The following is a 27,296-nucleotide window of genomic DNA, read 5'->3' on the forward strand; positions in this document are numbered from 1 at the left end:
GTTGTTTTTTCTATGTCAGAGCTGAAGGTCTGCCATGCCGTTCGTTTTGCTCTTCTAATGGCCTTTTTGTAGGAGGCTAGATCAAACTTGTAGTTCAGCCAGTTGGTGTCCTCATTTCCCGCCTTTGCTCTGTTAAACAGGCATCTGCAGTTGGTTCTGAGGATAGATAGTTGTTGGGTCCACCAGGGGGGTTTTTTCCTTCCTCTTGGTTTCTCTGTGGGGCATGCCACTTTGAAGGCAGTGTTGCATGCCTCTGTGAATTTGTATACTCTTTCGTCCAGCTCATGTGGGTTTGTGATGCTTTCTGACGGTTCGATGGGGAGGATATTTGTCAGAACTTCTTTGTACCTGTGCCAGTCCGCTCGTCTGGGGTTGGCGAAGCTGACCGGCAAGGACGAATCAGGGGACAATACGGTTTCTATGAATCTATGGTCCGAAAAGGAGTGCTCGTCAGAGACTGCCCAGTTCTTGACTGCGCCTACGAGTGAATCTGATACCAAAGTTAGATCTATGATCGTTTGGCAAGCTTTAGTTATAAAAGTAGGGGCATTGCCCCTATTGCATAAGAATAGGTTCGAATTTAGAATAAAATCAAAATGAGACTCACCTCTATCGTTGTTGTTTGGGCAACCCCACTGGGTGTGATGGGCGTTGGCGTCACAGCCTATTACCAATCCGTTCTTGAGCTTTTCGCATTCCTCTGCTAGTCCTCTGACCAGCGCATCTGGGGGGTTTTCCTTCTCAAAGGCCAAATAGGCCGATAGAACCCTTATAGAGCCACTCTGCAGCTCTAGGCTTACTGCGGTGTTGTCTCCGTTGCTGTAATTGCGAAGTAGAAATATACTAAGATGCCTTTTGGCTAATATGCAGGTTCGAATTTTACCTTCTTTGGGGTCAAGCATAAGCTTGTATTCCTTTGTTCCTAGTCCAGCAACCTTGCCTCCTACAACCCAAGGTTCCTGTACGAGGACTAGGTCGGCTCCGCCTTCTGTCAGGCGAAGCAGAAGTGCAGCAGACGCTGCTTTACTGTGGTGAAGGTTTATTTGTAGAAGTCTTAATGACATCTACAGCTTCAACCTCCACCACAGTGACGTCGGCCTCCTCTGTGTCGCTGAGGTCCACGTCCTCGATTGCCGGTCCGAGCGCACGCATCTCTCTGCTTAGCGACGAATCGGTAGAGTAGCCGTCCTCCGGCCCACCAGGTGCCTCCAACTCCTCAGCAAGCACCTGTTCGGCTGGGTTGCCGGCAGAGCTGCTTTGATGTGTATCGCACTGAACCCGAAGTTCAGTACTCCACGAGCAGTCTCGATTGGAGCTACTGACTCCTTGTTCAGGACCAAAACCGCCTGGTTGACATCCCCTTCATGCTCCTCCACCTTGACGACTTTCCAGTCCTTCGTGGGGAGGTGCGGGTTGCATTCTTGCAACATGAAGAGGATGTCCTCCGGCGTCGTGATCGCTGCTGTAAGCCAGATCCTGGCTCGGGGTCTACTGGGGACATCGCACCAGTCAAGCGCAACGATGTTCGCACCTTCGTAAACCTCGCCGAGCTTCCTTGTCGCCTCTTTGTACATATCAGCCGACCGCTGACTGTCGCATGCTACCACCTTGACGCTGCCCTGGTACCAGCCCGCGTCCATGCAGCAGGGCGAGGTGCCTGGCTTCTCTCGTACCATGCGCAGGCAAATGAGGGAAAGGTGGGACTCCACTGCCTTCCACTTGTTTCTGGGGATCCTGCCCTCCGGATTTCCCCTGTCAATCAGGCCAAGTAATACACGATTCTTCGTGATTTCGGCGAAAGAGACCGATGGCTGGATCTAAGATCTCTTCGCCGATGGCCCGGGTAGTTCGAGGGATCGCTGCCTTTTCGCTTGAGTCGCCTCTTGAGTGGGCTTTTCCTGCCCGTAGTTTGGGAGCACCTTCCTTGCCCACTCTACCTTCTTTAGCCATTCAGGCGAAGGCGTGGCAACGGTGCTCCTGGTGTGTGAGCGCAGAGTCTTGGCGGCAGTCCGCCTTTCTACGTATGTATATTTAGCACCAGCGGGTGGCCCGAGCGCCTTGGCAGTGCCTACCGTTGCTTTCGGCGCAGATGCGCACGTAGCGGAGGCGTTTGCGGTTGGCTTTCTGCCACCCCAGTTTGGGATGCGGCCCTTTCTGGGCCGTGCTGGTATGGAAGGTGGAACCAGTGTTCGTCTTATCCATGGGTTTTTTAAGAGTACCCGTCTCTATGTTTTTTGTTTTTTTGTCTTCTGTTTTTTGATCCATAATTTGGTCCCACGAGTTGCGGAGAAGGGGAAAAGTCCGCCCGGGCAGAGATCCGCGATGCCCGGGTAAGGCGATAGTTAGAACAGGGGGTCGCCATGTCCCTGAGCACACCGTTTGAGACTGGGCTATTTTTGATCCGGGCCCCCAGCCAGGCTGACTCTTGGCACGGTCCGTATTACACCGTAGTCCGGCCCGGAGTGAGATGTTGTTTGGGAGGGGAGTTGGGTAGGTGTTGTGTTGGGAGTGGGTTTGTGTAAAGCAACTATTTAGATGCGGCTGAACAACTCGCATCGTCGGTATTGCTTCGTTGCAAAATACCCGCTGGCTGTCCGGGACTGTTTATTTACTGGGGTTTCCGTCCACGGTACCGTGTTTGACTTATCCCACCAGCTTATTCACAGTTGACCTCGAGAGAGGTCGTCCGCTATCCGCAACCTGCGACCCGCTCGGTTGCCCCAGGTAGGCGACTTTGGAACCATCTCACAAGTTCCTCAGCCAAGGCCCAACCCTTATTGCTCAAATCTTTCTGCCGCCCACGTTACCATTCATTGAAATCGCGGGTATGTGGTGCTATACAATCTCGCTTTGCTGCTTGTGTATCCCCATCTCCCTTTTGCTCCCTTTAGTACGATACTGCACTTGTAAGATCTTTTCCAGTCTTCGGTATCATTATAATGGTAAACTTTTCCCATATTCTTGAAAAATAGCCGATACTATTATAGAGTGTACAAATGACTTCAATAGGCAGATTGGAAGTTTAATGATCATTTTTTGTTTTTGTTTCGGTTTCAGTTGATTCCTGATGACTTTTGCAAACTCTTCTGGCCGGAACAAAATTAGCTCAGTTTCACCGCTAATTGACGGGAGAAAAAATTAATTCGTTGCAGGGCTGAAACACTTTTCTAAAATTCAGAGCGAATTTTTCGGCTCTGTGATCATCGATTCGAGCCCAGTTTCCAGAAGAGATTCTAGTGGGGGACTGTTTCTATCTAAGAGCTCAGATTTGGATTGGCATCCACAAGAAATGTTTTTTGCTGGTTGGCGATAGCTTCTCAATGTACCGCAGTTGTGCATTTTCATCATCTTGTTTTAGATCCCTGGTTAGTTATTGGTTGGCTGTTTTCAGAAGTTTATTTGAATGCGGCGATCTGCTGGCTTGCCAAGCTCGTCGCAGGCGTTTCTTATCCATTACGGACTGTTCGATTTGCTAGTTTTTTTGTGCTGGTAGGTGTGCGCCTCCGGTGCTGGTAGTGTTGATATTTTTGCCGCTGCCACGAGTATTGATTGAATAGTCGATGTCCGCCTTCGTGTTAAAGTGTGGCGTAAGTTTAATGTGGAAACTTACATTCTTTTTATATTTGAGCCAGTAAGCTGTGCGAGCTTAGCTTGAGAGGGTACTCGGTTATTTCAGGGTTTGGGCTAAAAGTTATTAAGAAAGCGATCAGGCACTTAAAGGGTTGCATGAGATGTTTTTTAACACAGCAAAACCAACTAGGTTTGGAAGCTTTCTAAGGTCAGATGGCCAATATGTCTTTGACATATTTGTTCTTCCAAAAATCCATACAAAATTAGCATTAGAGTAAATTAAAATAAGGTTTTAACGGTCGATTTTGAAAAACCCTCAGAAAATGTATGCATTTGAGACTCTTCAACGCTGCATTTGGAAATTACCATGTGGGTAGAAGGCTTAAACATTTTGCTAATGCGGACCGAGATAATTTTAAAAAGTGTATTTATTATTCCATTTAAAATCATTTTTCGTCACAAAAGTTGGGTCAGCACTTTATATGTAGAAGGTGCGATCGTGTACTACTTTTTTAGCTCTTCAAGAGGCGTTTTTGTTTAATAATAAATTAAATTAAATAAAAATGAAAGTAATTAAAATAAATTACAGCGGGTGGCGCAGTTGGTCTCGGTGTCATCACGCGCTGAAATCAGTGGCTGCTGATGATGCTCGTCTTGGCTCATCGACTCGTTGACTCGGTGATCGCTCCTTCGCTCCTTTCTGTAGCTCGAAATGCTCGTTGACGCGTTGACTCGAGGCCGCTTGTCGCGGCTTGGACTCGCAGAGAGAACGGTCTTGCGGGCTTAAGGAAGCGTCAACGTTCTCAGACTAGGGTGAGCAGGTGCCTCGCTCTCCAGGACAACGCCTTTCGAAACAACGACCGCCTGTCCTTTGCTCTGTCCCGAACGGTTCCACTAGGGTTTCGCTCAGTTCGCGCTGGCAGTCAAGGCTGACGCCAGAAAGCTACCTAGCAGTTGACTTCGATTTACGCCTAGTGCAGACGAGCATTCCGTCCTGGCCGCACTCTATTACGTTCCTGCGGTATTCAATGAGTTCTCTGCGGTGGTCGTGACGTGGTTGCCGGTGATGTCGCTGCCGATGTCCCACCGCTCCTTATTGTGCTTACTGCGAGGCTGGATGTATCGTGGCCTCTGCCTCTTGGGGTTCTGGGACGATCGCCGTTCCCAGACTTGCTAAGCCGTCGGTCCTCTCCAACACAACACCTCTTGAACGCCTCAACCGGTGGTTCTCTGGTACTCGAGGTTTCGGTCAGTTGCTGGGACTTCGCCGGTAACCGCTGGGCTCTTCACGACAACGCCTTTTGAAACCACAAGCCGAACGACTGCTCATCCTTCGCGCCAGGACCTTCTCAATCGGGCATGCCAAACTGAGCTTAGACAACTTTCCCCCCGAGCTCACGGTTCCTCGTCGCAGGACTCTACTGCTCAACTCTGACGGACCCGCCAGGACGACAGCTACCTGTATCTCAATTCGGAGATTCCTGATGTCCCAATCCAGAGCGTCTCGACGTAGCGATCTTCGACCTTGTAGCCTTCCCACGGCTCTGCTTCCGACGAATTGACTTGTAGTTATTTCTTTGCTGCTGGGTGACTGGTTCTCTGATTTTGATATCTGACTGGACTTGATGGATTGACTCCTCGTGATCGACTGCTCCAAATGCCAGCGCTCTGAGGCTTTATATAGGCCATCCAGGAACCGTTATTTCGCTTTTGCGCACTGCTCTGTGGTACTCTCCCCTCCAGGTCAAAAGTCCAAAGACCCTGCCTTGTCCCACTGCTTCCACCTGGAGTCCTTTGGTTTGGCGCTGTCCTGCTGATCCTCCTGTGGCATGTGGCACGCACTTCTTTTACTGGTCCAAAGTCCGGTGCGTTCCGTTATTTCCATTTGCACACTCCTCCCACACACTGCCCTCGAAGTCTCCACTCTCTCTCTCTTTCTCTCTCTCTCTCTCTCTCTCTCTCTCTCTCTCTCTCTCTCTCTCTCTCTCTCTCTCTCTCCAACCTCTCGTTCTCCAAACTCTCTTTCTCCAGTTTCACTTTTCCAAACCTTTTTTTTTACATCAAACTCTCATCTTCCAACTTCTTACTCTCCAACCTTTCTTTGCCGTGCCGTTACTACGAGCTAATTCGTCGCGTATATGGTGGCCGGCAGTCCACCACGTATAATTGCCAGTGCAATTTGTGGGGAGTTATTCAGTTTCGGGAAACACAAAAGGCTCGTTCTTTCCTTCCGGCTGTAATCAGTGTGTATCCAGTAGCCTTTGAGTCCTTGCAGTGCTCCTGATGACTCCGCTCTCTCGTTGCTCCCTTGGTGCACCCTCGACGCTCGACAGCTGTATCTTGAGTTCCACAGCTCCGGTTTTCGATCAAGTTGGCATTCTTTCTCCGTGCGCCTGCCTCGAAGAATTTAAACTCTCCCGCACCGATACTTCATGTGTTCCCACTGGAATATCGGTACTCATCGGCTATCGATCTGGTCACACTATCCGTGTGCGATCGATAGTTTATTGGATACAGAAACCGATATAGAGGCGTTTCCACCTGTTCGTTGCAATGTGTCACCCTTTGCCGATATTTCCAGTATTTTCTTCTGCCCATCGATCGCCAATATCGTCCAGTGACAATCGACCGCCTACTAATCCAGGCGCCCTGTTCCCTAGGCAATGGTGAGTTGTCAAAATTGGTTCCGCCAGTAAAGTTTTCGAATATTGTAAATCACCTTGGGCCTGTACCAACAAAATTTTCCTTATAAAGGCGTCATTGCAGTTCAAATGCATTTCATTCTCAAAAAACCCAGAAACCCAAAGTACAAAAATCACCTAAACTCGTTAAAATTACTGAATCATACACTGGAACACTGAATCGATTTGCTTGTGGGGTCCCATTTTCCGCTGCAGCCACCTTTCCTAGTCTCTTTCCTACACTTGTATTTCTTATAATGGAAAAAGTCACTGAAGCGGAATTTGGTCGGCGAAAACCCCTCTGTCTGAATAGGGTATGTTGTGACCATTTAAATTTGTCAAAGATGAGCAAAAATGCTGTGGGGTTTTTTCCACCAATTCGAACATAAGAACGATTAAAGGTGCACTTCATGGATTGTTTATTACTATGTACGATTAATTATAATTCCATTTTTCACTTCACAATACTCAATGCTTACAATGGTATTCATTTTAAGTTAATATATTTAAATAATTAAACGCGACCAGTTGCTGCGATAGCTGCTTCTGCTCGTTGCCCAACAAAGAATCGTACGAGCTGTTGATTTTTCTCTCCCGTGACTCCCTTTACATTAAATTCGAGAAGTTGTAACAGAGTGGTGGATTTATGAAAAAATGAGAGTTGCATTTGCAGAAAGTTCTTTTAACTACAGCGAACGTCCGAACAGGGTATATGCAACCTGTACGCAAGCTAGAAAAATGTGCACATTTTTTCAATTTGTGCACTATAAATACAGTTTATTACTGTTGAAACTTCTTAGTGCGGCTATGGTAATAGTAATTTAAGAAATTAACTGTCTTTTTTATTAATACCCGTTATTCGTAGAGCAAAAGGGTACTCCTGATCACTGATGGACTTGTTACGATAGTTCTGCTGAACGCATATGATTAAGAATCATGATGCAAAAATTCTTACAAATCGTGCATATTGACACAACCTCTATGAGTGGAGCCGTCGGTAATTTGGTTTTTGAACTTTTTTGTATGTGAAAGATTTGAAGTATGTCTACTGCTAGGCGATTTTCTAAAAAACTGTTGGCTTGATTTTGATTAAACTTTCAGACAAGGAGCTTGAGTTACCCATTAAAAGCATCGCAAAAAATGCAATTTAATCGCTAGCATGTGGAATGTTTTGAGCGCCAAATGATTGCTATTACCAACTTGATCGATGATGAAATATCCATTCAGGCGAACGTAATAAAAATCGAATAGGTCTTATTTGGGCCAGCAGTGACGCCACGAAAATTTTGACAATTTATAAGTATTTGTTACATTTTCGACTGCCCGTGTATTTCCTATGGAAGTAAAAGTCGCTAAAGTAGAATTTGTTCGGAAACCGCCTCTTTGTGAATAGGCTATTAAAAGGGCAGTTAGGGTCAAATTGATACCGATCTTAGAATCAAAAACTATACCAACTATTTTTTATTCCACACCCAAGACGACTTTGATAGAGCTTGGAAATAGTAAAGCAGATGGCCAAAAAAGCGATACTATAGGCCGTTTTACCAGTCCCTTTTCGATTTCACCAATGTATGGTAAGTTTTCCATATTTAATTGTTGCAAGTATGGAAAATTCAATAATTCTTGATGACCCGTAATGTTAATGACCGTTGATGCAGCTGGTGCTGGGTATTTTTTACGTAGCTTTTTAGGTTTTGGTATATGGTGTTGTTTACTTTTGCTTCTTCGTAGAATGTATCGAAAAATGTTCCAGTAACAAGTTGTCCATTGATCGTAGCTGTTCCGTCATTGAGAATAACAACGCCGTCATCGATGATTGTTACCGGCTCGAGGTGGCTCGTGCGAGTCGAACAGCGTGCGTTGCCCCCTGAGTGGAGTTGTGCAGGACATTTCTCTGCAGAATGTTGTTGTTAGGGCAGCGGTGCAGTTTCCAATCAGCATAATTTTGTTACCGCAGTAAGCTATAATATCGCCTTCGACAAAATTAAGAATAGTGCCATTGTGTTCAACGGGGTGCAAGATTATTTTTTTTCATGCTATGTATAGCTTAGGATATTTTAAAATTGTTATCCAATAGAACTTTAATTTGAGCGACTTCCATTAGGTCAGTAATAGTAAGATTGGTAGAATGTTCATTGATTAAATTTTGTAAATCGTTTGAGTCTAAAATCGCGGCGTTAATGATTACAATTTTCGCAAGTGTAACTGACAGCATTAAAGCTTCGAGTTCGGAAGTAATTATTATATTTCTTGATAGCAAGTTTTCATATACATTTTTCGTATTTATCTGCTTCGTGTTACCATTTTTTACCAAAATGCTTACTGCATTTGTGATGCTGTTTATTTGTTCCTGGGTCTATGTGTTAATATTTATTTATTTATATATTATAAATATATTGTTTATTTTTCTGATTCTATGAGTTCTTTCTGTGTGAATTTTATGTTCTCGAAGTCATCAATATCTGGAGTACCGGCTACAATTTTTAATACTGTACCTAAATAAATGTGTTGGAGGAAAAAATAATTTTCTTTTTTATTTACCTTAAATTATCCTTATAGACCACCCTCCCTTTTATTAAGACTGTGGTCCCCAAGTCTGCTTCTATACTTTCTTCAGAATACAAATTTGAAAGTTTGTTCCCCAATCTCATATTGATTTTACAAGCACCCTGTCTCCTACCTGAAAATGTATGTGTTGTCTTGTTTTGTTTAATCTTTCTTGTTGAATATTCTGTGCATTTAAGACTATATTCCTACTTTCTGTGTTAAGCTCTATGGTCGACGAGTGTATTACGTCGATGGGTCGTTTATTTGTTAATGAGAGAATGGTTTTATTGTATTCTATAGCCGCGAGAAGTATTAATTCAATCGTGACTATAATTCCTCTTTCGATTTTTAAGCACCGTGCAATTTCTTTCCACTTGTCCGTTTGACGTACTATGATGAGGCGGGGCATTAACGATTTGAATGATAAACTGTTTAATTAGAAGAGTCTTAATTCTTTCGGATTTTATAGAAGGCTCATTATCGCAATATATTGTTTTTGTTCGTCGATAGAAATTAATAAGTTGTAAAATAGCGGATTGTACGTCTGGAATGGTTCTGGAAGCGATTGGTTGGACAATTGAAAATTTTGATAATGTGTCTACACAAGTAAGAAAGTATTTTTTATCTGTAGAAAATATGTCAATATGTAATAGTTCGCCTGTATATGAGGGAATCGGTCTTTCCATATGAGTCACTTTGGTAAAAAAAATTGTCTTGCATAATCTGGTTCACGTTTTCCTGAGCGGCTCTATGAGCCCTGTTATGTTCTGACACCGTAATTTATTTTTGTTTATTATACCCGTTACTCGTAGAGTAAAAGGGTATACTAGATTCGTCGGAAAGTATGTAACAGGCAGAAGGAAGCGTTTCCGACACCATAAAGTATATACATTCTTGATCAGGATCACTACCCGAGTCGATCTAGCCATGTCCGTCTGTCCGTATGAATGTATGAACTATAAAAGCTACAATACTGAGATTAGGCATGCAGATTCCTGCGCAGCGCAAGTTTGTTTCAGCAGAGTGCCACGCCCACTCTAACGCCCACAAGCCGCCCAAAACTGTGGCTCCTACAGTTTTGATGCTAGAATAAAAATTGTAACTAATTTTAAACAATGTGTCAATACCTATCGATTGACCCAAAAAAAAGTTTGCTACGCCCACTTTAACGCACACAAACAGCCCACAAACTTCAAAAAATCGTATATATGAACGTGGATATCTCGGAAACTATCAAGGATAGACAATCGGGATCTCAGATTTAGATTCCGTAGCCTTGTTCGCAGCGCAAGTTTGTTACGCGAATATGCCACCCCCACTCTAACGCCCACAAACCGCCCAAGCCTGTGGCGCCCACAATTTTCATGCAAGATAAAAAATTTTAACTGAAATGAATTGGTCTCGTCAATACCTATCGATTGATACGCGCCCACTTTAACGCCCATAGCGCTTAAAACTGACTTCCGCCGGTAGGTGGCGCATTTTAACCTCGTTTTGCTGCTGGCATATCTCCATTTCCCTTTGGTCCCTTTAGCTGAGTAACGGGTATCTGATAGTCGAGGTACTCGACTATAGCGTTCTTCCTTGATTTTGTCTAAGATGTCAGTCACCATGCGGTTCGTGTAACGGAATATGGTTGTCGGGAATGTATCTACTAATTTATGCTGGATAAATGCCAGTACTGAAAGTTCGCATAAAATTGCATTGACTACGTCTTTCTTGACCACATCGCATACTCTCCGTATAAGTGTTTCTCTATCCAAGAAACCCAAGAGATGTCGAGTCCTTCCACCGAACATAATGACCGTTCTAACTGAAGCAGTTCCGCTTTCTTCTGTTATTATTTGGTTCCGAAAGCAGTTGACCGGCTTGTCTGTTTTTTCGGTAGTGTAGGTGAGTGATAACTCGCTATGTATTGTGGCAATATCTGACTATGCATCCTCTTCCAGTGAGTGAATGTGCTGTCGGGCTTGTACAAAATTTGGGCGTTGTAATCGCCAATAAAAGCTTTCCACCACTTAATTTTGGCGTTTGGATTGTAATCTGAGACGGCGAAAATAAATGGTTGATGGCCAGTAAAAATATTCAAATTTTTCACGCCATATAGGTAGTTCCTGATGCTCTTTAGGGCTCATACAATTGCTAGCAACTCTCTTTCATTCGTTGCAAAGTTTAGTTCCCTGTCCCTTAAAGTTCGTAATATCATAGTTATGGGCTTTCCGTCCTGTGTTAGGACTGCCCCCAAACCGAAAGACGAAGCATTGTCGCGAAGTCGAACGCTCTTTTGTAATTTGGGTATAATAACATTACATTTTCAGATGCGAGAACATTTTTAAGCTTCTCGAATGCCTGGCGCTGATTCTCATCAAAGTTACTGGTATTTTCTTTGATTGTCCAGCACCCACTTTGCCGTTATCACCTTTTAGGATGTCACTTATAGATTTTGCAATAGACGCGATGTCTTTAATAAAACACCTATAGTAACCTGCTAATCCAAGGAATGATCTGACATTGAATAGTGTGGTTGGTTGCTCGTAGTTGCGAATTTCATCTACTTTGTTTGGGCATGTTCTAATGCCTCCTCGTGAAACTTCGAAACATAAATACTCTACGCTTTCTTTAAAAAAATTGGATTTCTCACGCGCAACCCTCATATTGGCCTCATATACATAGTTTGTCCAAGACCCATGCTATGTGTTTCACATGTTCATGCATATTTTCTGAAAAAGTAATTACGTCATTGACGTAGACATAGTATAATTTCCCTATTTGTTCTTTGAGCACATCGTCGATGGCTCTCTGAAAAATGCTGGGTGCATTATTCAATTCAAAAGAAAGTCTACAGAATTCGTATTTCGCATTTCCTACTGAGAAGGCCGTTTTCTCCCTGTCATTTTCGGCGAGTAGTATCTGGTGAAAAACAGACTTCAAATCCAAAGTGGTAAAGTACTTTGCCTAAATTGGCCAGGATGAAAACTACACTCGGAATAGGATATTTGTCGTCTAACGTCTTAAAATTAAGTTTTCTAAAGTATATTACAAGGCGTTTTTTTAAATAAGTCTAGTCCAATTATTCCGTCAAACGTTGTTAAGTTCGGTAATAAGAAGAATGGATGGATTGGATGGATTGATTTTAAAGAAAATGACCTATTTCCGAAAATAAAGTTTTTTAATTCTTTCATAGGTTTGATATAATTTTTGGAAGCCCCCGTGTCTATCAAAAGTTTGATTTTTCTCCCTGCGATATCCCTTTCTATGAACTGGAGCAGGGAGTTATGCCTTAAATATGCATTTCGTCATATTCTTCGAGGTCATCATCTATGTCTTCTACTTCCTCCTCGGCTACTGTAGGGTATTCGTCATCGTTTTCGTTAGATTGGTCATTGTCTAACGCTGAATGGTTTATTCTTAGATGTTTCGATCCTGTGTGCCTCGCGCTACTATTAGTGGGTCCTTTATGTGCCAGTCCATGGCTACTGTAAGCGTTGGGGTCAACATTTTGTTGATTGGTCTGCCACTGATTGTTTAAGGTTTGTCTATGAAACAGACAACTTTGTTGATTTTTATTTGTTTGTCTAAAACGAGATGAACTGGATACTGTCTGAGTGGCTGTCTTGGTCTTTTATTAATATGGTGGTTTTTACCCTCCGGGTAAGATCTAGAATCTGTTATTGTATTTCTTTCTCTATCCTTTTGTCTCTGTTCGGACCTATGGAGTTTTTCCTCCGTGCTATGAGCAAAACTACTTGCGAACATATATCGCTCGTGGGTAGCCTCTACTTCTTGTGCTAAAGCTAGAGCGGAAGGAAGATGGGATGGTCTAGCCGAAAAAAGAAAATCGCTTAGCGATTTTTTCTGCTCTATATTTTTCGTTCATTGACGCTGCTACGGTATTGTCGTAGGTCATAATTGTCTTGTTTATTAGCAGAGTCGTCGTAGTATTGCAAGAGAGTCATGTTTCCTTGGCGAAGCATTGACATCTCTTGTTTTATTAAGTATACCGGTCGTTTGTCTGCGTATGTAAAATCTAGCAGGTTTATTATGGCTTTGAAGTTCAGAGGTGGGTCGAAAGACGAAAGAACTATATCGGCTGAACCTCTTATTTTATTTCTCAGTATTCCTAGGGCTTGGTAGTTTTGGAACTACCGTCGTATTCTTTGTAAACTTTATATGCTGTGTGCACCGCTTTTCTCCATGAGACGTACGTCTAATTTTTACCCTTAAAGTCCGGCAGGGACTTCATAATATCTAAGGTCTCACTACACGAAATCCCTTTTCTGATTTCGGCATCCTTATATGTTTCTACTTCTGGTGTGCTGATATTTACACCACCTAAGCGCTTCTAAGCGTCTAGTAATTTTTGTTCAAAACTTTTTTCTTGCGTGGCAAGTGCTCTTGCAACTGCGCCTTCTACAATGGCTTTTAACTGCTCGTTGGTCATTGCCATATTTGAACTGTTTGGATTTTCCTGCAAATCTTCCGCGCTTCTGAGATTTTGACAGCTTAAGGTACCAGAACATATCATTTTTAAAATTTTTTTTCGATTATTCCTATGGGAGCTATTAGATATGCCGGTGACACGTCCTTCGTGAAAACACTTGTGAAATTCTGAATATTTACGATGAGTTTTCACTTATGAAAATATAGAATTTAATATACATACATTTTAATTTACTTTTAAATTCATTTTATTACAATTGTATTTTTTATGTTTTCTATTAAAGGACAATTATAGAACGCATAGTTTTATGTTTCGTTAATTTGCTTTATACATTGGTCATCGCCTTCCTTAAACATCCCCTTCAGTTCTGCAGTAGGGACCCGGTGACACGGCTCAAGGCAAGAAGCTTTTTTGTTTCTTTTTTTGTGCCTTAAACGCTGTGCCGCTGTTAACGTCAGCAGAGACTGCCCACGAAAACGATCGTGCAATAAAGAAAGGCAGGATACTCGGAGGTTCCCTCTCTTTCTTTGTCTTATAATCTGCCTGAACTCGGCGCTCTTAAAGACAAGTTTCGGCCGGTCCGTTATTTTTGTTTGCGTCTCTCCGTTATGTTCGGTTGGCGACTAACATTTCGGCGGAAAAATTTTCGTGGCGCAGCGACATGTGAATGCCCTAATATATTAGGAGCATTATAGTATATCGAAAAAAACAACTAACATTGTTTTAGAAAAGTACATTATTTGATCATAGTAAAATTAAGTTAATTGAATTTACTTATAATGTTATGTTTACTTTTTAATTTTTTAGTTTAGTTATAGAAATTTAGTCTGTTAAAATTGATTTCAATTTTAATTCATTTATTTATTATTAAAGATAGAGAAGTTTACAAAACTAGACTAACTTATTTGGTAAAGCACTGGCAATAAGGCCTTCGGCTTTTAAGGCTAATGATATTAAGTCTATTAGTTTAATTACATATTGTTAGTTGTATTTTGGCTACTTAGTTGGTAAATTTTTATTTATGTACATTTTGGGTATTTTATTAAATTTTGTGGTATAGGTTTGAAGCTTTTAAGAAAAGTAAGATTTTTTGTAAATTATCTGGGTTGAGTTCATTGAGGAGATTCATTGGGTTTGTGTTTTTGAAGATAGATAGTTTTGTAGGGAGGAGTGAAGGGGATGAATTTAATAGGTGGGGTATGGTATTGTCGCCTTGGCAAAAGGGGCAGGGTAAAGTTTGGTTTTGGTTAAAGTAGTGCTCGTGTGTAAGTTTTGTGTGGCCTAGTCTAAGGCGTATTATTTTAATTTGATCGAGTCTGCTCGATTTGGGATGGAAGGATCTGCAATAATTGTCGATGTTTGAATTGTCTTTGTTAATGTTTTTATACCATTAATTGCAGTGTCCTATGTTTAGTTTATTTCTTGTTAGGAATTCTAGTTTTAAGTGTCTGTTTATGTCTGTTAAATTGATGTTTGGGGTGTAAGTAAGGGGCATATTGCTTGTCGATTTTGCGGTTTGGTCGGCTAGCTCGCTGCCTGCTATGCCTACATGACCAGGGATCCACAATATTTTAATTTTTGGTGCTAGTTTTGTAAGAAGTGATCTGATTTTGTTAGCGTCAATTTTTTCTTATGGCGTCAATTGCTGAGAGAGAGTCAGAGCAGATCATGAACTTTCCCCTTGTGCTTTTGACTTGATCGATCGCTACTATGATGGCTATTATTTCTGCGGAGAGTTCTGATGAGTATGGGGGTAGGATACCAAATTTAATAATATAAGTATCTGATCATTTTTGATCCGTACGTAAATATGAATTTGTGTGTTTTATGGTTGTCTTTGGTATGTTCGTATAGTTTTCTGTATGTCTCTGGTGGTGTGGTTTGTTTCTTGTGCGCTCTAAATGTTGTGTCTATGAGATTTGGGAGATCCCAAGATGGTTGGTATTTGTGTAGTTTTACTGGTTCATAGGGTAGATTTAATGCTTGACAAAGGTTTATTGTGCAGTCTATGGTTGATGGGTTTTTTTTTTGGTTTTCTTTGTTTGACAAGTGTGTGTATTGGTGTATCTTTTGAAAATGTAAGGTTTTTTGTGAGTTTGGCTGTTTGGATGTCTCGTTTTTGCTCTAATGGGAGGATGTTGGCTTCGTATAGCAAGTTATTTTAGGGCGTGGTTCGGTAGGCGCCAAGGGCAGTCGAATTGCTGTGTTAAAGGCTGTTTTTACGCTTTTCGGAGCGTGTCCGTATAGAAACAGGCCTTATTATTATGAAGTAGTGTTTGTGTGTTACAATTGAATTTAGGGTTGGAGAGGCATTTAATGATATTTAATTTTTGGTGTAGTGATGGAAGAAGTGATTTTATGTGTGTGTCCCATTTGTATTTACTGTTTATGGTTATCCCTAAGATTTTTAGTGCAGTTACTTGTTGTATTGGTGCTTATGGTGCTAGTGCAATTGTGTTTTTGGCAAATATGGAGGTGTTGGCAATTAGCTAAGGATAGGTATGCCCCTGAGTATGAGCACCAGCTGTTTATGTCTTGTTATAAGTTGTCTAGGCTGAAATTGAGGTTTTTGTTTTTGTTGAAATTTATTATGAGAAAAAAATCTTCGGCGTATGCGTTAAATTTAATTTCTCTGTGTAAAGCTATTACGTTTGAGAGTTTGTTGTATGCGATAAGAAATATACCATTGGATAATGGGAGTGAATTTGACATGTGCGGACCGACTCTGACAATTATTTTACGTTTGAGCATGAAATTCTTGACGTAATTAATTATTTTTGGGCCTGTTTTCCATTCCTGGAGTTGATCAATAATAGTGTGCACCCCTATTCGATCAAAGGCTCTTGAAAAGTCAAGAGTGACGAGGGAGGTGTGCCTCTTTGACTTCGTATAAGATGGTCTACGTATAGTAGACTATCCGAAGTCGATTTGCCTTTTTGAAAGCCGAATTTTGCATTTAAAAGTTTGTTGTGGGTCACAAACCACCATAGTCTTTTTGCTATGATTTTGTCTAGTGTTTTTGCTAGACAGCAGTTGAGGGAAATGGGTCTGTATGAAGAGATATTTGTTTTGTCAGTTTTTGGCTTAAGAATCGGAATGACTAGGCTTATTTTGTAGGCTTGAGGTATGTGACTGTCGAAAATTTGGTTGAAAAGGTTTTTTATTCTGTTTTTTGTGGTAGGGAGCTGTTGCGTATCATTTCGTAAGAAATTCTGTTTAATCCTGGAGTGGATCCAAGGTAAGTTATGTTTTCCTCGAAAGATTTGGGTGTTGAGGTGGGTGTACAATTGGCATAATTGTTGATTTTATATTTGTAATTTCGGAATTCGTCTGAAAAGTTTAGGTCGCTTGAGAGCTGGAGTTGGCTATTTCGAGAGTATCTGTTGTTGTTGTGTTGTTTTTGGGATTAAGTATGGCGGAAATTTGTTTGATTGGGTAAAGGCCGCAGAAGCGTCTTATGTTGCCCCATATTTTGGATGAGGGAGTTTCTGGTTGTATGGTGGATGTAAAGGAGCTGGAAGCTTCGCTTTTCCTTCTATTTATTTCAAACCTGTACTTGGCGTTTAAGCGTCTGTAGTTTATAATGTTTGTAAGGTCGATGTTGCGATTAAGTGCTTTCCAAGCTAATTGCTTTTCTTTTTTTAACTGGGCTAGTTTTTTGTTCCACCAGGGGACCTTGTAGGGTTTTGTATTTACTGAGGTTTGTGGGATGGAAATGTTTGCGCTATGAAGTATAATTTTGTTGATTTGTGCGGCTTTTTTATTGACATTTACTGAAGTGGGAAATATTATGTTATGTTTGTGTGTGAGAGTCTCGTATTGCTCCCAGTTGGCTTTTTTTAATATAAAAAATGGTTTTGAAAATTTGTTTATCTTGTTTGGAGGGAATAGAGACATAACTATTGGAAAATGGTCGCTGCCGTGGAGATCATTAAGTATTTCCCACTTGGCTTGTGGGGCTAGTGTTGCTGAGCAAAGTGAAAGGTCGATATGCGTGTATGTACAAGGTGAGTTCCAAAGTAAACAGGACTTTCTGAATCTACCGCCCTCTAGTGGCGCCATCTATATGTCAACTGGTGAGTTAGAATCTGCTATCGTTTATCGACTTCCAGTAAAAATTTCATGACATTTCATTTATTGGAAGTGAGGTTATTGCGTTTTAAGTGTCAGTATGTTTTTGTCATCGGTGCGAAAATGAGCTTCAAACAAAGAGCCAACATTAAATTTTGTTTTAAAATTGGTAAAACTTTTACCGAAACGTTTCAATTGATGAAACAAGTTTATGGCGATGATTGCCTATCCCGTAGCAGAGTGCACGAGTGGTTTCAACGTTTTCAAAGTGGTCGTGAGGACATAAATGACGGACGAGCCGAAACCCAAAAAATCGCACCTGGAGAAGTCAAAAGTGAAGACAATGCTGATTTGTTTTTATGATTCCAAGGGTATTGTTCACAAAGAATTTGTTCCACCCGGCCAAAACGTTAATGCAGTATTCTACCTTAGAGTTTTGAAGCGTTTGGTGCACCGTATTCGACGTGTTCGGCCCGAATATCGCGAAGATGGAAGTTGGCGTTTGTTGCACGATAATGCGCCGTCTCATCGATCGACGCTTGTGTCCGACTATTTGACCAAAAATCACATTTTAACAATCAACCACTCCCCGTATTCACCTGATATGGCACCTCGCGACTTCTACCTTTTCGGAAAAATGCATTTGCCAATGAAAGGAAAGCGTTATGCAGACGTAGAGGCCATTCAAAAGGCTTGCACCGGCATACTGGCGGCCATAACGGGCAACGAGCTAAAACCCTCGTTCGACATGCTTTTGGACCGTGCAAAACGCTGTATTAAAGCAGAAGGAGACTATTTTGAATAATATAAATTAATTTTGCCGAAAAAACTATTTGTTCTATCTTTTTTTTTAAAGTCCTGTTTACTTTTGGAACTCACCTTGTATTGTGTGTTGAGAAGTGTGTGGGGGATTTGTCGTTTAGTAAGATTAGCTGTGTGTTGTCAATAAATTGTTGTATTGTTTTTCCTTGAGAATTAGTTTTCGGGGAACCCCAGGCAGGGTGCCATCCGTTCAAGTTTCCTAGAATTAGTGAGGTTTGATTATTGTACAAAGTGTCTTCAAACATTTGGTTTGTGACGGTTCTGTTTGGGGCAATGTATGTTGTCTTTATGTGCATGTTCTCCTTGGATTTTATGTGTATTGCTAAAACTTCAAGGTCGTTTGGAATGTTTACTATAGAATATTGAGTTTACTTGTGTACTAATAGCGCTACGCCGCCAAATCTGTTGGTGGCTATGTTTGTTAGTAGTATGTAATTTATTGGAGTTGGTATATTGTTAGTGTATTGTATGTGTGTTTCTTGAAGTGTAATGATATGCGGAGAGTATTTTTTAATCAGGATTAGGAGGTTATTATAGTTGTTTGTATATCCTTGAATATTCCATTAAATTACAATTAGTGACATTTTCATAGTGTAAGAAGTTCTGAACTTGAACCTTAGAGCAGGGGAGATCTGTGGCTGTTAAACTGATTCGCTGTCGCTGTTAGTGGTATGTTTGTTTTTGTTACAGAATTTGGCTTTTGTTTTAGTTGGCTTGAAGTTAGTACAGAGAGGGTTTGACTTATCTTAAGGGAATATTTTTAGTTTAAGGTCCTTTGTGAGTTGATATCCGTATGCGGTTGTTATTTTGGTGGGGTTCATGTTGTCCGTTTCCATGGCTTCGGTGTCGTCTTGGTCGTGCTGGCTGTGGTTTTAGAGAATTTTTTTCGGTGTCAGTGTTGTTTTGATTGATGCAGATGAAATTGTAGGTGTGTTTGATCGGTTGTGATCGCAGGATGTGGATGTAGTTTGTGCATTTGAAGATGTTGATGTGAGAGTGCTTGAAAATCGGGTTTTTATTGTGGTTGTGGTGTTTGTAAGTGTGTTTGCATAAGAATTTCTTGTTTTGTATCCGTGTCGCTCAAAGTATATACCCAGAGCAGCTTTATGATCGACTTTTTCGGCTGTCTTTATGGCAGTAAGTTCTTGTTGTCTACAGAACGTGGGGCATTTGCGGTCCAAAGGGCTGTGTTGAGAGTCAAGTTCGGGATTGTTTACGCAATTTAGGAATTTTAGTCGTTTTTGCAGAGTTCTCCTTCGCTGGTGTGTTTTTCATCTGAGCAGTTTAAACATTTTTCTGTGCTCTTGCATATGGGTGCAGGGTGTCCGAAACGTAGGCACTTTCTGCAACGTAGTGGGAGAGGGATGTAGTTGCGTACGCGAACAGTTTCGTAGGCAACTCGCAGCATTTCAGGGAGTTGATGTGTTTCAAATGTAATTATTATGAGTCCGGTCTCTTTTAGGCTGTGGTTGTTGTTGTTGGTGTTGTTGTTGTTGGTGTTGCTGTGGTTGTTGGTGTTGGTGTTTTGTCTCTTCATGATTTTTTTACTTCAATTACTTTCTGTGGTTTTATCGGAGGATTGTTTCTTCATCTATATATCTAAGGTCATTACAGTAGATAACGCCCTTTGAAAAATTAAGTGTCTTGTGTTCGGATGCTGTTATTTCCATATCTGTGATTTTGGTAAGTTTTAGAAGTTTTGTGGCTTGTGTGTTGTCTCTGGTTTTCTTCACGGAATCAACTCTTCCTCCGCAGGCAAAGTCCACAGATTTTTCGATGATGAAAGGTGAAACAGTTTGAAATGAGGTTTCATTTTTACTTTTAATTACTATAAATTTGGGTTCTCCTAGTTGTTACGATCTCGTAGTGTATTTTGCTATGTCTGATGGCTCGTGCATGGTCGCTTGTAAAGGGCTTGCGCCCGAGTGGTAAGAAATGGTGTGATTTTTGTTGCTGTCTTTTTTTGTTTTGTTTTGTGGTTAATACTTGCTTTTCGAAATTTTGGTGATAAGCTCAATGGGATTTTGCAACCGCGGGATCGATGCTGTTGTAATACGACTTGTCTCTTCGGAGGTTGAAGTGGTACTGAGATTGATTTCAATATTTAAAACATTTTAGTATTAACATTTTAAAAAAATTCATATTGTATTTTTTACTCAAGAAGTAAAAATTATATAGTCGGATATATTTCGCCTTAGAAAGGGTATAAGCGCAGTGGCAAGCGCCAACAGCGAAGAGAAAACAAAAGAAATCAAGTTAAAGGGTGAAAAGACTTGGTGCATTCTGTTAGAGTGATTGAAAGGGAAGCATCCATTTTAATTGTGCGCAGCAGAGTTACTTTAATCGCTTAGTTTATATAATAAATTCAGGTAAGTGCTACATTAAGTTTAATATTTTTTGAAGGTATTCTATGGATTCCGTTAGCCGAAAGTGGATGATGAAATGTTTTGTGCTAATAAAAATCCTGCAAAGGGTTAAACACATCTATAAAAGGTAAATATTTAAATAAACAAATAAAACGTTTTAAACATTTATTCAGAGGACCCGGATAAAAGTTTAAGAAAGGCGATGACAAATGTTAAAAATAAACTTACAAAAAAACCGAAACAATAATTGTCCATTAGTTGAAAATTTAAATAATACCATCTAATTAAAATGAATTAAAATGTATTTAAATATGTATGTACTTTGATTTCAATATTTTCATAATTGAAAACTCATGGAAAAATTCTTATTTTCACAAGTGATTTCACCTGGGACGTGACATTTGAATTTGATTTCATAAGTGAAAACACATTGGAAATATTCTTGTTTTCACAATTGATTTCACTTGGGACGTGTCACTTGCAAGTGATTTCATAAGTGTAAACTCATTGGAAATATTAGTCGCCAGCCGAACATAACGGAGAGACGCAAAAAAAAAAAATAACGGACCGGCCGTAATTTGTCTATGCGAGCGCGGAGTGCAGGCATATTATAAGACAAGAAAGAGAGGGAAATCTCCGAATATCTGCCTCTCTTTATTGCACGACCGTTTTCGTAGGCAGTCTTCTACGCTGCGCCGACTGCTCTGCGTACGTCAACAACAGCACAGCGGTTTAGGCACAAAAAAAAACAAAAAGCTTTTTACATTGAGCCATGTCACCGCGTCCCTACTGCAGAACTGAAGGGCATGTCACCGCGTCCCTACTGCAGAACTGAAGGGGAGCGTCACTTGTTCTTCACTTGTGCAAGAGGACATGTCCCACGGGATTCCAAAGGTGATTCACAAGTGAATCTTTTTTTTGGAACTGAAGGGCTGCGAATGAAGACGGCTGACAAAATTTTATGTTTTTTGAGCTTCATGGCCTCTTTAAGAATCATTTAGTGCTCTCTTAAAAGCTGTTCATTAATATAGAGAGCGGCTTGTGAGTCGAACCCTATCAGCTGTAAGCTAACTTGTTGTTTAGCCGTACGCCGGAAAGCTCCTATGCAATGTAATAGCGTGATTTTTTCATGGTAGTCTTCCATTTTTACTATGACCCCGGGGTCCACTGAAGAACTTTGTGTTGTTCTGGCCCGGAAAATTTCGGCGGCGGAGTGAGCTGCAGCGAAAAGCAGAGTTTATGGCAGTGTCTTCAGATTTGCACCTTCTAACAATGGGATTCCGTGCATGCGTTACTCGCACGCCTAAGTTGCCATTTGCTGAGATGAAAGTTTGGCTTCTAACTCGCCCACACTCTCCTTCAAAGCGTTCAGTTCGCAGACCTTATACTCCAGATTGTTGACACGCTCGTTCACCTTATCCATGTCGGGTCGTATCACGGCCACCTCAGTCTCCACGCTAGCGACCCGCTCTCCCACCAGCCTTAGATCTGCTGCTAGTCCATCCAAACGAGTCATAATGCCACCGAGAATACGCGGCTCCGCGCCTTGGACCAGGCCAGTTAGTTTTAGGGTTTGCTCTTGAAGACGCAAGTTGAGCATCTCAGCAGCTGAGATGACGGCGCATCGGACACACGCTCCTTGGTGATCCCGTAGCAGTTGTTATTGTTGCTACGCAGACGCTTGGTAGATCCCCAGTCACAGACATAGTTACGTGTAAGGCAAGTGAATATGTAGAGGTGCGGTGGTAATTGAAGGTAGGCGGTAAATCGAGGTTCGATTCGCACACACAAGTGCAGATGCCGGGTTCGATGCAAAAAAAACAACAAAACAAGTGCAGTTCGAAGCTTGTGATTATTAATTGTTTTAAATCAATTAAGACTTTGCAAGGTCAATGGCGATGCAGACTTACAATGTTCACAGTGAGAGCACGAGACTGTCGTTGAATCGTAGGACACGCCTATGTTAAATTCATCACCACTTTGCATACCAAAATTTCAGCCGACTTATCACTGTTGACGGCAGTCCCCGTGGTGACAGAGCGTACCGGAAGAGTGTGCGACGAAGACTACTATGTATATATGAAGAAGAAATGAAGAAATGAAAATCTACTGTGATCGACCGATTTTTACGAGTGATAAATCAATCGAAAGGTATCGAAAAACCTAAAGGATTGCATACCAAGACTTTAAAAAATCTACACAGAGAAAACTAGCAAAAGTTTTAGGTGCAAGAACAGGGCTGAAACGTTTTAAAAAGTAAAATGTTTTATACACATTTTTTTTACTTATGCTGTCTAAAACGCTTTTTTTACATTTTAAAATGTTTTGACCCCATATTGACACCTAGAACGTCAAATTTTAAGACATTATTTTCTCTGTGTATTGGCTTGGGAGAAAGAGCGGTGAAAGTGTAAAGGTGAAAGTTAAAAAAAATTGAATTGGCTTGGCCGTTGGGAATAAATGCACAAGCTTATTAGTCTAGTTGAATTCTCACTCAAATACGCGTCGAATGACACCTCATTTGTTAAAATCCGATGATCCGTTCAAAAGTTATAAGCAAAACAAGATTTTGGCGGGCTTCTCAAATTAAAACTTTTTTTTTGTCAGCTTGTTCCAAAACGTTTAGGGTCCTGAAAAATCCAGACGATATTAAAAACCATTATTTTAGAAACTTTAGTTCTACCAATTTTGGAAAAACTCGCTAGTTTGGCTGGAAAACAGCTATAAATAGCTAAATTTCGTACACTCGTAACTCGTTATTTCATAGCTAAAGATACAAGCTTGTGATGTATGACGTTAGAATAGTGTTCTAAAATACTTTTTACGCTTTTCTAACATGATCTCTGTTTAAAAGGGATTCCTCATCTTTTGACATATGACACGTTGTTGTAAAAAGTCAAGTTTTAAAGTTATTAATCAACTAGAATGGCCACATTTACCAGTTCAGAACATCTATCACTGCCTGAGAATTTAACTTTTTTTTTTCGTATCCAAACTTTTTATTAATGCTGTATGGCGTTAGAAAGGTTTTTTGAAACACTTTGTACGCCTTTCTAACATGATTTGTCTAAGTACCAACCTTTAAAAACTATGGCCAAAAGTTTTTGTATTCAGACTTTGTTTAGATTACACCAGTTTACAAAAAAAAATTTATGAAATACGCACTTCAGGAAACCTTTGTTTTCCGGTAAGATACGTCTCCCTGATTAAGAAAAGGGCATTTAAAATTTTTTGTATGGTACCAATTTTTTTTAAAGTGTAAAAAACGTTTTTCGCACTTTTTTATTTTCTAACTCGAGTTGTGATAAACCGAATTCGGTCATTAAAGACTCATTTTACAGGTAATGGAATGCCCTTTAACTTTCTTATACACATCATTGAGTTCCATTCATTAGTTTAGAAGCTACACTTCGTCAAAGTTGAAAAAGTTGGAAGAAATGCAAAAACGCTGGCATAAATTGCTTCTTTAAAAATACACGCCGAAATAAGTTTTATGTTGTTTTCTTAAAGGCTGAACTTTAACGGAGAATTTAAGCCATTGATCACGACAATCCGTTGGTAAATTGATTTTTTACAGATTTTTAAACGTATATACCCAAGTTCAGTGTTCGGGAGCAGCGGCCGTTAAACATTATTTTAAAATTTCAGTGTTGAGGAACGTAAGATTTTCCATTACCTGTAAAATGAGTCTTTAATGACCGAATTCGGTTTATCACAACTCGAGTAAGAAAATAAAAAAGTTCGAAAAACGTTTTTTACACTTTAAAAAAAATTGGTACCATAGAAAAAATCTTACCGGAAAACAAAGGTTTCCTGAAGTGCGTATTTCATAAATTTTTTTTTTGTGAGCTGGTGTAGTTTAAGTCTGTAGCCCTTGAGATTCCTCAACTTTTGACATACAACACGTTGTTGTAAGAAGTCACGTTTTAAAGTTATTAATCAACAAAAATTGCCACATTTACCAGTTGAGAACATCTAACAATGCCTGAGCATTCAACTTTTTTTGTGCGTATCCAATCTCTATTTTAAGGTCCTGAAAATTATAGATGACGTTAAACAACTTAATGTAAGAATCCTTAGTTCTACCACTCTAGAGCTGTCGGAAACCTACATACGTACGTATGTAGGCTGCAAGGAAATATAATCTTCGGCTTGCCAAAGCTAATTTTCTTTCTTGTTGAAATTATATAAAAGAGCCCATATTCTTGTTTTTCAGCCCCTCTCATCTGCGTCCGCACACGAAACGAACAATAATTCTTCATTCAAAGAGAGCGTTAGCAGCGAATGTGAAGCAAAAATCCATGCACCCGATTGCCTTGATCAAAAAGCCGAAACTTATACCGCTCCGGAACGCGAGATCGTTTTCAGCAGCCCAGCCAGACTTAACGTCGTCGCGAACCTATCGATTAACGCAGAGCCCCCCAGCGTTTCCACATCTACTGCGAATGCAGGACTTCTCAGCCTGCCAATTCTTAGCAAACCTCCGACCAACCGCGCCCATCATATCCTGTACGCCTCCCAGCACTTGCTGCAGCGTTACGAGCAGGAGAATCGGCAGACTCACAACATGCCGCTGGCCAGTGCACCCACTACTATCGGCAGAGCAGAAGACAAATACTCCGGTGCCAGAGGTTTACTCTCCAGGTTCTCCACCAGACTGCACTCCTCGCTGCGTCGCCAAAAAGAGGGACAGCGGGACAAGACGGCAGATCCCAAACAGCCCTTAGTGATCAAAGCGTCGCCTAAAAAAGAGTCACGACAAAGCACGGACAAAGGCGGATTGGACGTCATTGTGCACATTCCTCTGAAGCCACCGATAATACTGATGGATGCAATCCAATTGGACGAAAGCCAGATCGCCTCCGAGGCGAGCACTGCCAACATGCACAGCCGCCAGCTGGCCCGGACCTCTACCCCGCCAAAGGTGACCGGCAAGCCGCCGCTACCTAAGCTGCCACCCCGCAGTGGCATTCTGGCGCATACGCCTCAGGAAGCTGTTGGTAGCACCGACAATGTTGCGCATAGCACAGGAGCCTTCATGACCGCCGAACGTGAACAGCAAAAACACTTTGCCGACCAGTTAACAGCGGGCATACAAATGTCAAGGGTGCAGGACATCGAGCCATGGGAAAACGTCACCCAGAAGACACAGATATTAAAACAACTTGGTGGAAGCTTAAAAACGTCCAGACCCACCCTGGTCACCGCCGTAACTGTTGCTGTTCCTCCTGTGGATACCGTAGGCAAGATGGGTCTGATCGAGACCAATCTGGACACTCATGAAACGGTCATTTCAGGAAGGACTCGTTCCCTTATGGACATAAGTTTTCCTCCACCTAATCTGCCGCACAAGCGGTACATCGTGAACCAACTGAATGTGTCCAGTGCCTATGACATGAATAAAATGGATGGGCAGACAATCAAGTCCTCGACAGGTAGTCGTAGCGTCGAAGTCACATCTTTTCGCAGGCCGCACAAGAGCATGGAGTTTCTGCTGGACAAGGAGAACCAGAAAAATGTTTTGGTAAGTACCTCATTGCTAGACTCCACTTTCCCGGTGTTAACTCCTTGTCTTTGAAAAGTTAATTACAACCGTTTATAAAGGAATAAAAAACAAGACAATGCTGTAGTCTGTAGTGCCTTGACTATTATATGCCCATTACACAGCTAACCAATTTAGCTTGTTACAAATGCAAACCATTATTGGCACGTAATACATATTGACAAATTAAATAAAATAAAATGTACACCGAATCAAGAATGGAAGTTAACGTCGGCTTGCCCTTGCAGTTACATAAATTTTGCGATCCTTCTTATGGCAGCTAAATGATATTGAACAAAACAAGAGAAAACGCTATTGTCGATGGCCTCGACTTTTAGATACCCGTTATACACCTAGCCTATACACTCAAAGAAAAAACCGTTCTCAGCGTTCTTGATTTCAGTACTTTCAATCTCAAAGGTGAGCCAAGATCAACTCATACTATAAATCCTAAAATCGTCATCGAAGTCTTCTCGGTTTGCGAACGGGATTTTGAGAATGGTCTACCTTGATTTCGGTATGAATCATTCTCGGTTTCAACATCGAATCGGTATCGATTTCGAGAAGAACCGTTCTCGGCTTCAACATCGCATCGATCTCAATTTCGAGAAGAACCGTTCTTGCTTTTAACATAGCATCGAACTCGCTCCCAGAATCCATTCTCAATAAAAATGCTAAATTATTTAAATTTATATATATTTAAGCCTTATGGCTTTAATGTCATTATAAAGTCTATATTAATGGAGATCGGTTAAACTATAAATGTACTTTCTTGATGGATTTTTTACAAAGTACGATCTTAAATGATAATTGTATTCTACAACTATTTTTATACCCGTTACTCGTAGAGTAAAAGGGTATACTAGATTCGTCGGAAAGTATGTAACAGGCAAACGGAAGCGTTTCCGACCCCATAAAGTATATATATTCTTGATCAGGATCACTAGCCGAGTCGATCTAGCCATGTCCGTCTGTCCGTCTGTCCGTCTGTCCGTCTGTCTGTCCGTCCGGATGAACGCTGAGATCTCGGAAACTATGAAAGCTAGGCTATTGAGATTTGGCGTGCAGATTCCTGAGCTTCTTACGCAGCACAAGTTTGTCTCAGTAGAGTGCCACGCCCACTCTATCGCCCACAAACCGCCCAAAATTGTGGCTCCTACAGTTTTGATGCTAGAATAAAAATGTTAACTGAAATGTGTTGTTCTTATCTATACCTATCGATTGACCTAAAAAAAAGTTTGCCACGCCCACTTTAA

General features: G+C 41.2%; 1 protein-coding gene across 1 annotated transcript in view; it reads left to right on the plus strand.

Moving 5' to 3' along the window:
* LOC119562800 overlaps window positions 1-27,296 on the plus strand; it is a 157,748-nt gene that overhangs the window by 44,957 nt on the left and 85,495 nt on the right. The window contains exon 2 of the mRNA XM_037875966.1: window positions 24,715-26,022. Within this exon, the coding sequence (XP_037731894.1) occupies window positions 24,715-26,022 (1,308 nt within the window). The remainder of the gene's footprint in view (window positions 1-24,714; window positions 26,023-27,296) is intronic.

The sequence above is a fragment of the Drosophila subpulchrella genome, unplaced genomic scaffold (assembly GCF_014743375.2).
Source record: "Drosophila subpulchrella strain 33 F10 #4 breed RU33 unplaced genomic scaffold, RU_Dsub_v1.1 Primary Assembly Seq96, whole genome shotgun sequence".
Classification (NCBI taxonomy): Eukaryota; Metazoa; Arthropoda; class Insecta; order Diptera; family Drosophilidae; genus Drosophila; species Drosophila subpulchrella.